The 11,473-nt window shown below is 51.7% G+C and overlaps 1 protein-coding gene and 1 non-coding gene across 2 annotated transcripts in view; one reads left to right on the top strand and one right to left on the bottom strand.

Annotated features, from left to right (window-relative positions):
• Window positions 1-949: 949 nt before the first annotated feature.
• trnas-gcu lies at window positions 950-1,031 on the top strand. Its single transcript has one exon. It is a non-coding gene; the product is annotated as a tRNA-Ser (tRNA).
• A 4,680-nt stretch (window positions 1,032-5,711) lies between these two features.
• The window catches only part of LOC122543973 (equilibrative nucleoside transporter 2-like), an 8,852-nt gene continuing 3,090 nt past the window's right edge, over window positions 5,712-11,473 (bottom strand). Inside the window, 6 exon segments of the mRNA XM_043682982.1 lie at window positions 5,712-6,082; window positions 6,934-7,164; window positions 8,182-8,360; window positions 8,847-8,965; window positions 10,085-10,166; window positions 11,235-11,332. Of these exon segments, the coding sequence (XP_043538917.1) occupies window positions 5,971-6,082; window positions 6,934-7,164; window positions 8,182-8,360; window positions 8,847-8,965; window positions 10,085-10,166; window positions 11,235-11,332 (821 nt within the window). The 3' untranslated portion in view covers window positions 5,712-5,970.

Below are 11,473 nucleotides of genomic sequence, written 5' to 3'. Positions count from 1 at the left end.
CACAATACTAGATCCAGAATTGCCTTCTCCCTGGTCGGCTCTAGCACCAGCTGCTCTAAGAATCCATCTCTGAGGCACTCCACAAAGTCTCTTTCTTGAGGTCCAATACCATCCTGATTCTCCCAGTCTACCTGCATGTTGAAATCCCCCATAACAACTGTAGTAACATCTTTGCGACAGGCCAATTTCAGCTCCTGATTCAACTTACATCCGACATCCAGACTACTGTTAATATTCATTCGGAGAGCTGGCGCAGACACTAAGGGCCGAACGGCCTCCATTCGCTGACTCTGCAATCGATTTTAGGGTTATGGGGTGATAGGATGCCCTTCTGAACCCTGACCTGATCCACCCCCAAGGGGATAACCGCCCTTGGGAGGGCCGAACGGCCTGAGTTTGTCCCGGCCACGTCTCAAAGAGTGGCGGGTGCACCTCTTCTGGCAAATTGGGGTGGGGAGGGGACGGCGTGTGGCAATCTAACTTTGAGAGTCATGATTCGGAGATGCCGGTGTTGGACTGGGGTGTACAAAGTTAAAATCACACAACACCACTAGTGTGTGCTTCCAATTAAACCTGTTGGACTATAACCTGGTGTTGTGTGATTTTTAACTTTGAGAGAGAAGCCTTCTCACAAAAAGAGAGAGGGGGATTCCAATTCCAATCAATCGATCCAAGTGGGTGTTGAGAGCCCCAACAGGCTGCAGTTATAATCGATCAACATCTGAGGATTTTCTTATTGTGGGGAAGAGGGGTTTGAGACAGTGGATGGAACGTTGAGACACTGTATCGAACGTTGAGACAATGTATCGAACGTTGAGACACTGTATCGAACGTTGGGACAGGGGGGGAAATCGAACGTTGCAACAAATGTATCCATTTTTGCAGCCACGGTAACAATGTAACCAGGTGTCGAGCTCATGGAATCCTGAGCCCAGCCTTAGCTGTATCAGACGAGGTGGCCGAGTGGTTAAGGCGATGGACTGCTAATCCATTGTGCTCTGCACGCGTGGGTTCGAATCCCATCCTCGTCGATCTTTTTCTTTAGAGATTCCGTCCCGTTTCCCCTCCCAGGCGCACAAGCTGGCTTTGCTTTCGTTTCTTTTTGGGGGTGTGTGTGTAGATGATCTTAAAAAGAAAGTATAAGCAAACCCGGCAGCAATTCTGAAGGCCGAGGATTGGGGGTGAGGGAGGGAGGGAGGGTGCTTAGGAAATCATTCGGTTTCCTTTTTAAACAGCACCGGAAAGCGGCCCTTCAGCCGGTAGTGTCCCGCCTGTTGAGGAACGTCTGTCTGTTCGTTTTGCGATGTGGAGGTGAGATGGACAATGTTTAAAAATCACACAACAACCAGGTCAGAGTCCAACACTTTTGCAGCTTCCGAGCGTTCGCCTCGACAGTTTCTTGAGAGTTCCCGTCTCTACCTCGATCTGTGACCATTTCAGATTAGACTGACATCGGTGGAGGATTTGAATAAAAAAACTGGGTGAGTGTGTGCACAGGGGGTTTGATGGCGAGAAACTAATGTAAAACGGGGGAATCAGAATTTACAGATCAAGTTCAGACCTTTACACCCTCCTGGTCGAGACAGTTTTGTTTTCTGTTTCAAATGAGTTTCATTGCTTCTCACTGGGAAAAGTTCCATTACTTAATTAGTTACCACAACTTAACATTGTAACCTGTGGAAGATTTTCAAGTCGTCACTGTTACCAATTCTGGACTCTGTTTTATTAAATACCTGAAGAAGGGCTTATGCCCGAAATGTCGATTCTCCTGCTCCTCGGATGCTGCCTGACCTGCTGTGCTTTTCCAGCACCACACTCTCGACTCTGCTTTATTACAGCTGTAATTTGTTGTTTTTTTTTGGGTGGGGGGCGGACTGGTCGAAACTGTGTTGGACTGGGGTGGACAAGGTCAAAAGTTACACGACACCAGGTTTAGCTGAGCCGAAGGAAGTTAGACGGAAATAAATACCATTCAGCTTAATAATGCTGCGCAATCGTAGAATTCCTACAGTGTGGAAACAGGCCGTTTGGCCCAACAAGTCCATACCGACCCTCCGAAGAGTACCCCACCCAGACCCATTTCCATAATACTTTACATTTCCCCTGACGTGCACCCAGCCTACACATCCGTGAACATTATTACAAAGCTCCTCTCTGACCTAACCTCAGATCCTTAGTATTCTGTAGTGAATAAATATCTCAGGTTTAAGAGCAATAATTCTTGCAACAACAATGTCCTTTTGTGGAAGACAGTATCCAAATGACACAACATTTTGAGTGTGTAAGTGTTGCCTGGATTCTGAAAAAAATGGTTCTAATAATTAGGGCGCGCTCCCTAGTCCTAACATCCCTAAATAACAGAAAGAGTTAACACTTGTCCCTTCCCACTCAGGGCTCTGCATTCACTCTGTCACTCACTTTCCATCTCTCTCTCACAGCCCTGGAGAAACGGGAAGGTGAATCCTGTTTAGAGACTATGGAGCTCCACATCGCCACCTCGTGGGTGCTGTCCCTAACTTCAATCTATACCCCGAGCACCTTCACAGTCCTGCAGTCATTTGTAACTCCCTCCCGGGGTATCTGTAATTCTGTATATTAACCATCCCGAACCCCTCGATTAGATTCCAGTCTGTAACTCCCTCCTGGGTATCTGTTATTCTGTATATAAACCACCCCGAACCCCTCGATTAGATTCCAGTCTGTAACTCCCTCCCAGGGTATGTTATTCTGTATATAACCACCCCGAACCCCGCGATTAGATTCCAGTCTGTAACTCCCTCCCCGGGGTATCTGTTATTCTGTATATAAACCACCCTGAACCCCTCGATTAGATTCCAGTCTGTAACTCCCTCCCGGGGTATCTGTTACGCTGAGCCCCTTCGATGAGATTCGTGTCTGTGATTTCCTTACTGGTAAACTGTTCTTCTCTAAAGTCCTGGTTGTGAATAGGTGCCTGGTGAGGAGCACACTACTGTGATGTTCCCCCATTGATCTGAGCATCATACAGAAGTTGAGCACAGTGCACGGGGTGATACTTAAGGAATGCCAACTGAGGTGTCCTTTTGTCCTTTGTCGACATTGGGAACTGGGCAAAATGGGTGAGAGAGAGTCTGAGCATTCTCATGAATTGGACATCAGGAATTGTGCACAGGAACCCTTGCCCCACTTTGCCTGGATAGAAGGGGTAAGTCAGAGACTCTCGCCTATGGTCAGTAAGGTGGCTCAGTGGTTAACACTGCTGCCTCCCAAGAGACTGGGTCAGGCATCTCTTGGCACTGTTGGAATATTGCGTGCAAATCTGGTCTCCTTCCTGTCAGAAAGAATGTTGTGAAACTTGAAACGGGTTCAGAAAAGATTTACAGGGATGTTGCCAGGGTGGGAGATACAGGCTGGGGCTGTTTTCCCTGGAGCGTCGGAAGCTGAGGGGTGACCTTATAGAGGTTTATAAAATCATGAGGGGCATGGATAGCATGAATAGATAAAGTCTTTTCCCTGGGGTGGGCAAGTCCAGGACTAGAGGGCACAGGTTTAGGGTGAGTGGGGAAAGATATAAAAGAGACCTAAGGGGCAATTTCTTCACACAGAGGGTGGTACGTGTATGGAATGAGCTGCCAGAGGATGTGGTGGATACTGGTACAATTACAGCATTTAAAAGCATCTGAATGGGTATATGAATAGGAAGGGTTTAGAGGGATATGGGCCAAGTGCTGGCAGGTGGGACTAGATTGGGTTAAGGTAACTGGTCGGCATGGACAAGTTAGACAAAGGGGTCTGTTTCCATGCTGTACATCTCTCTGACTCTGTAAGTCCTGGAAGACACCCACTGTAGTAGTTATTCAAGAAGGGAGCCATGGGATAAACCAGGAAACTACAGTCCAATCAGTCTAACCTCGATGATGGGGCTATTGAAGGACAGGATTAATCTGCATTTGGGGAGGCAGGAATAAATCAGGGAACAGTCAGCGTGGATTTGTTAAGGGGGACTAACGTCTGACCAACCTGATTGCATTTTTCTTGAAGAGGTGACCAGGTGTGAGAGTGGGGGCTAATGCTTTTGATAAAGTCCCGCACAGGAGACTGAGAGCTAAGAGCCCAAAGGATCCAAGGAGATTTGACAAGTTGGATCCAGAAATAGCTGGGTGTGGTGTGGCATGAAGCACAGGGTGACGGTCACAGGGAGTTTTTGCGAGTGTAAGCCTTTCTCCAGTGGAATTGCACATGGATCTGTGTTCAGACTTTTACTGTTTGTGGTTTATATAGACTGAAGTGTGGCAGGGTCGATCACGGTGAAGATGGTACTAAATAGGTGAGGCAGTGAACAATGAAGACTGGAGGATACTCAAATTAAATAATTACCTGGGCCACTGCTGGAGTTCTGGGACCCACATTATAGGAGGGATGTGACAGGCACTGGAGGGGCAGCAGAGGCAGACTGACCTGGATGCTGCCTGGGCTGGAGAGATTCCACTCTGAACACAGATTGCGCAGCCAGAATTTGCCCTGTAAACTCTTCCTATTCATGTATCCATCTGGTCAGCACCGAGGACTTGGACTGAAGGATTTGTTTCCATGCCATACATTTCTATGACTGGAGTTATAGCACAGGACATGACTGAGGTGGATAAAATTACCAGGGATACATCGGAAGGAACTTATCCCCTCGATGGAGGGATCAGTGACTGGGGGCGTAGATTTAGGGGAAGGGGCAGGAGGTTTGGGGGGGGAAAATGTGAGGAGAAGGTTTTTTTTCACCCAGAGACTGGTGGGGATCTGGGGTGCGTGGCCGAAACCCTCAGGACATTGATGAAGCTTTTCGGTGTGCACTTGCAACGCCAAGACAGACTGGCCAATGGGAAATGAGATTACTTTGGATGGGTAGCAGACGAGAGGGGTTGACGGGATAGTTTCTCTGTGCCAAGTCAGTGAGGTGCTCGGTATCGAGTTGGCGAGACCAGCCTTGGTATAAAACAGAGAGCCTGGAGCTTGGTGCTGCCGGTACATAGAACATCATAACCAGAGACGGGTACAAAAGGGGTCTTTATGTATCCAGGAGAGGGGGAACGGAGAATTGGTGTGAAAGGTTATCTACACAGTGGGGTGTTGTCGAAATCAGATGGCTGCCTATCTGAAGGATAATGGTGGACCCCTCAGTACGTAGATTTGGCCCATTAGGGGCCAACGACCAAAACAGAGGGGAGTTGGGGGCGGGGGGACACTGAAAGGGGGTAAAGGACAGGGAAGAGTTTTCGATAATCACCACAGGCGTATTCACAGGAATAGATGTTAAAATGTAATATCGTGATTGGATAAGGTCCATGTGAAGGTGTAGTGATTGTGATTGGATAATACAGTCTGGTACTCGCTTCAAACAGACAGCTGGCAGAACGGTATTGGTTGTTTTAAATGTTTAATATTACTATCTTAAAAAAACAATACTTGTATAAAATAATTTGAATGAATCCAGTGTTGTACGCCATTATTAATGGGGTACATGTGCAGAACCAGGCCAAAAAACCAACAATGCCCAAATCTTATTTGGCCTTTAGGGCATCACACAGTTCAAATATTTCCATTCATATACAGCAAGCTTCAGTACAGAGGGAGGGATCAGTCAGGGGCCGGGGAGATATCCCGGAGCAGGAGGGGGAGGGGTCTGTCTGGGGAGAGGGTGTGGTGGGGGAGGGGGTCTGTCTGGGGAGAGGGTGTGGTGGGGGAGGGGGTCTGTCTGGGGAGTGGGTGTGGTGGGGGAGGGGGTTTGTCTGGGGAGAGGGTGTGGTGGGGGAGGGTCAGCGCAGGGTACACTCAGAGATTGACCAGCAGGGGCAGCACAGCCATTATTTACAATCCTCACGGGAGAGACTGGGACAGTGTAGGAACAGACCCATTCCCAGTCTCTATCCCAGTCAGTCCCAACAAGCTGCCAAATCCTGCTCTGTGACTCCAGGAAAGGCAGGTGTGTCGAGCCAGAGCTCACACCATGAGGCGAATGGGGAAGGAGAGTGCAGCTCCCAGGGCCAGACCCAGAGCCAGGAAAAACGCCATCACTGCTCCTGCTGTTTCTGCATCCCTCGGGGACACCTTCCTGTGGAAACCATCCAGAAACACTGAGGTTAGCTCGGCTGGGGGGGGGGAACACTGCATCCCAGCGGAAAACATCCCAGCCCCATCCCTGCTGGGCCAAGAGGAAACCAGCCCCATCCCTGCTGGGCTGGGGGGGGGGGTGGGGAACCAGCCCCATCCCCATCCCTGCTGGGCCAAGAGGGAACCAGCCCCATCCCTGCTGGGCCGTTGGGGGGGTAACCAGCCCCATTCCCATCCCTGTTGGGCCAGGGGGTGGGAACCAGCCCAATCCCCATCCCTGCTGGGCCTATGGGGGCAGCACTGAGCAGCGTGTCCTTGCCAGAACAGGAAAACCTTCAGGCCCTGCCTGGGCCCAGCTCAGGATGGGGAGGGGGGGGGAGGTGTTGACTGCAGTTTGAGGGTGAGTGGGACACACTGACAGTGCCTCACGTTTGACTCCCACAGTCGAACAGCTCAGCCAGCCTCAGGGGGAGACAGCTGATGTCCAGAAATGAGGCATCACCACACCGCCCCCCAACCCCCCCCCCCCGCATCAGCGTGTGGGGCTGGGTGTGTGTGCACGCGCGCGTCTCATCCTCCCGAAGCTGCCTTTACATAGCACCCACATCTGCAGGGGCCTGTGTCCACTTCCCCAGCGTGTGCCCCTCATTCCTGTTGTGGTTTTGGGGTGGGGGATTGTTAGAGAGCAGACTGAATCCGTGTCCGCACCCCCCCCCCCATAGTCAGTCTGTCTGGTAACCCATCTCTCCTGCCTCCGTTCCCCTCCTCTCTCCCTATCCCCCCTCCCCCACCCCCTCGATAGTCGCTCTGTCCTGATAAACCCCCTGCCCCCCACACCCTAGGATCACTTACTTGGGGGCGTAGCACATGCAGAGAGTGACCAGGTAACCATTGGAGAAGGCAAACAGGAAAATGAAGATGATGTACCAGGCGTCGTGGGTGAAGAGCACGGGCAGGAAGTGTCGCTGGCCCACGTTACACAGCATGAAGATGGGGATGAAGGAGAGCCGTAACAACACCAACAGCAGAACCGCATTCTCCTGCCGGGGCTGCACCGAGACACAGAGAGAGAGAGAGACACACACACAGCAACGTTAAAGCTGTACTGCTGCAGCTGCCACAGGGGGGGGAGGGCGACAGTGTATATAAACCATCCCGAACCCCTCGATTAGATTCCAGTCTGTACCTCCCTCCCCGGGGTATCTGTTATTCTGTATATAAACCATCCCGAACCCCTCGATTAGATTCCAGTCTGTACCTCCCTCCCCGGGGTATCTGTTATTCTGTATATAAACCATCCCGAACCCCTCGATTAGATTCCAGTCTGTACCTCCCTCCCCGGGGTATCTGTTATTCTGTATATAAACCACCCCGAACCCCTCGATTAGATTCCAGTCTGTAACTCCCTCTCTGGGGTATCTGTTATTCTGTATATAAATCACCCCGAACCCCTCGATTAGATTCCAGTCTGTAACTCCCTCCCGGGTATCTGTATTCTGTATATAAATCACCCCGAACCCCTCGATTAGATTCCAGTCTGTAACTCCCTCCTGGGTATCTGTATTCTGTATATAAACCACCCCGAACCCCTCGATTAGATTCCAGTCTGTAACTCCCTCCCGGGGTATCTGTTATTCTGTTTATAAACCACCCCGTATCCCTCAATTAGATCCCAGGCTGTAACTCCCTCCCGGGGTATCTGTTATTCTGTATATAAACCACCCCGAACCCCTCGATTAGATTCCAGTCTGTAACTCCCTCCCGGGTATCTGTTATTCTGTATATAAACCACCCGGAACCCCTCGTTTAGATTCCAGTCTGTAACTCCCTCCCGGTGTAGCTGTTATTCTGTATATAAACCACCCTGAACCCCTCGTTTAGATTTCAGTCTGTAACTCACTCCGGGGTATCTGTTATTCTGTATATAAACCACCCTGAACCCCTCGATTAGGTTCCAGACTGTAACTCACTCCCGGAGTATCTGTTATTCTGTGTATAAACCGCCCCGAACCCCTCGATCAGATTCCAATCTGTAACTCACTCCCGGGTATCTGTTATTCTGTATATAAACCACCCCGAACCCCTCAATTAGATTCCAGCCTGTAACTCCCTCCCCGGGGAGCTGTTATTTCTATAATACACACCCGTGCCTAACATTCAGTGAAAGACTTACTCCATTGGCCGTGCTTGGTGTGAGAGCTGACATCGGCTGTGACAGCTGGGAAGACAGACAGGGTCACTATAAAGATAAGGCAGATAGAGATTGCCAGTTTCCAGATCTGGAGGGGGTGGGGGGTGGGGGAGAAGCAAATGTCCTGATGTTAATACAGCTCCTGTAGGGTTCCTGCCCCCCCTGTGGGGGGCACTCCAACTCAGAGAAAGGCTAGCAGTCCCACAGGCAGGCTTTATATCCAGCAAGATAAGGTGATACAACACACACTGACTGACTGACAGGAACAGATATACAGACAGACAGGGACAGACAGACAGACAGACACAGGGATGGACAGACACACAAGCACAGACAGAGTGACAGACACAGACAGACACAGGGATGGACAGACACATACAGACAGAGTGACAGACACAGACAGGGACAGACAGACACACAGACAGGGTGACAGACACACACACACAGGGACAGACAGTGATAGACACATACACAGACAGGGACAGACAGACACAGATTGACAGGGACACATGGATCCCGCCCAGCACCAGCTCACCCCACCCCAATCCTCGGGAAGCAGCTCGGCGGCTCTCACCTTCCGGAACACTTTGATCACACTGAAGCCCATCTCTGATTGGTCATCTTGGATATCCTCTTCCTGGAGATGGACCAATGCCTGCTTCCCGTTGGCTGGCACCATTCCATTTTTCTCTTCTGTGATTGGTGGAGAGAGCAATATTGAATGAGAACGTGGCAGGAATGATTTAGGGGCCCTGCCCCGCCCCCAGCACCAAACACCGACACCTCTCTGATGTGACTGTCATTGGGCATGGGGAGGGGGCTCCTAAACCCAGACCCTCACAGAGAAACTTCCATCCTGGGGTGGGGGAGAGGGCAGTCAGTCAGGGTGCCCCTGACTGGCCTCATCCCGACAGCAAGCTCGGCTCCTCTCCACCCGATGCTCAATTCCCGATCTCCGGACTCCAGACAGCAGGAGACATGGCTCCCAGTGGCGGAATGATGAGAATCAGGGGATGCTCCAGAGGCTGGGATTGGAGGGAGTTACAGAGATAGGGAGGGGGTGTAGGGGCTGGAGGTGGTACAGAGATAGGGAGGGGGTGTAGGGGCCGGAGGGGGTTACAGAGGTAAGGAGGGGTGTAGGGACTGGCGCTCCCTCAGCACTGACCCTCTGACAGTGTCCGCTCCCCCACCACTGACCCACTGATAATGCCCACTCCCTCAGCACTGATTCTCTGACAGTGCCCACTCCCTCAGCACTGACCCTCTGTCAGTGCCCACTCCCTCAGCACTGACCCACTGACAGTGCCCGCTCCCTCAGCACTGACCCTCCGACAGTGCCCACTCCCTTAGCAGTGACCCTCTGACAGTGCCCACTCCCTTAGCACTGACCCACTGACAGTGCCCGCTCCCTCAGCACTGACCCTCCGACAGTGCCCACTCCCTTAGCAGTGACCCTCTGACAGTGCCCACTCCCTTAGCACTGACCCACTGACAGTGCCCGCTCCCTCAGCACTGACCCTCCGACAGTGCCCACTCCCTTAGCAGTGACCCTCTGACAGTGCCCACTCCCTTAGCACTGACCCACTGACAGTGCCCGCTCCCTCAGCACTGACCCTCCGACAGTGCCCACTCCCTTAGCAGTGACCCTCTGACAGTGCCCACTCCCTTAGCACTGACCCACTGACAGTGCCCGCTCCCTCAGCACTGACCCTCCGACAGTGCCCACTCCCTTAGCAGTGACCCTCTGACAGTGCCCACTCCCTTAGCACTGATTCGAGATGGTGGGTGGGGTGGGGGTGGGGTGTCACTTACTGTGCATTAATAGGTCCGTCTTGCTCTCCAGCTCGTAACAGGGATTCGGATGATCTTTGTTGAAGTAATATTTTGCAAATTCCTGGAACAGACACCGTGGTGGTAGAGGGAAGGTCAGCGAGTTTCAGAGAAATCCCAACCATACCCATTTCAGAGAAATCCCAACCCATACCCATTTCAGAGAAATCATTTCAGAGAAATCCCAACCCATACCCATTTCAGAGAAATCCCAACCATACCCATTTCAGAGAAATCCCAACCCATACCCATTTTAGAGAAATCCCAACCATACCCATTTTGGAGAAATCCCAACCATACCCATTTTAGTCCAAAGACCTGACCCGACCCGACCCTGGCTGTTTGAAAGGCTTCTCCAACTACTCCCTCCACCCCCACTCCCCAGCATTGCAGATTTCCTCCTTTCTCAGTATTTTCCCTGATTTCCCCCTTTATTGAAAGCTCCTGTTAAATCTCCCCCTCCTGTCCTTTCAGACAGCTGCCTTCCAGATCATAAAAAGTCAGCAACGCTTTAGAGATTTACAGAGAGTCTGGGAGCAGGGCTGCGAGTGAGTGAGAGAGAGCATCAGCTAGTGAGAGAGTGTGAGTGTGAGATAGTGTGAGCGTGAGGGAACACGAGTGAGAGAGTGCGAGCTGGTGAAAGAGCCCGAGCGCGAGTATGAGCATGAGAGAGCGCGAGTGTGAGCGAACGCGAGTGTGAGTGTGAGCGTGAAAGAGCGCGATTGCAAGCGTGCGAGAGCACGAGTGAGAGAGTGTGAGCTGGTGAGAGAGCCCGAGCGCGAGAGTGAGCATGAGGGAGCACGAGTGAGAGAGCGCAAATGCGAGAGAGAGCGAGTGCGTGAGTGTGAGCGTGTGAGAGCGCGAGTGTGAGTATGAGAGAGCACAAGTGTGAGAGTGAGAGAGCGCGAGAGTGAGTGAGTGCGAGTGAGAGTGTGCGAGCATGAGTGTGACAGAGCGAGTGTGAGAAAGCGTGCGAGTGTGCGAGAGAGTGTGTGTGAGAGTGCGAGCACGAGCGCGAGAGTGCACGTGTGAGAAAGTGTGAGAGTGCGTGAGAGAGTGCGAGCACGAGTGTGAGAGTGCGAGTGTGAGCGTGAGTGAGAGAGCACGAGCAAGCAGACATGTCTGTACTCACCAGGTAAGGCAGAGTGCAGTAGAAAATGATGGTTATGAGGATGACCACGCACGGGGTGATAAAATAGCCCAGGGCAATGGTGCTCTCATCAGCGCGACCTGAACAAATAACACACAGTCAGCAAACAGCAACAGCACCAGCAATCCCCACTCCCAGCGGCAGGGACGGGGGGAGAGTGAGAATGTGTCCCTGCGGGAGTGTGTGTGTCTGCGGGGGAGTGTGTGTGTGTGTCTGCGGGG

The sequence above is a fragment of the Chiloscyllium plagiosum genome, chromosome 45 (genome assembly GCF_004010195.1).
Source record: "Chiloscyllium plagiosum isolate BGI_BamShark_2017 chromosome 45, ASM401019v2, whole genome shotgun sequence".
Lineage (NCBI taxonomy): Eukaryota > Metazoa > Chordata > Chondrichthyes > Orectolobiformes > Hemiscylliidae > Chiloscyllium > Chiloscyllium plagiosum.
Note: the sequence above shows the minus strand (reverse complement) of the source record. Positions and strands in the feature narration are given on the sequence as shown.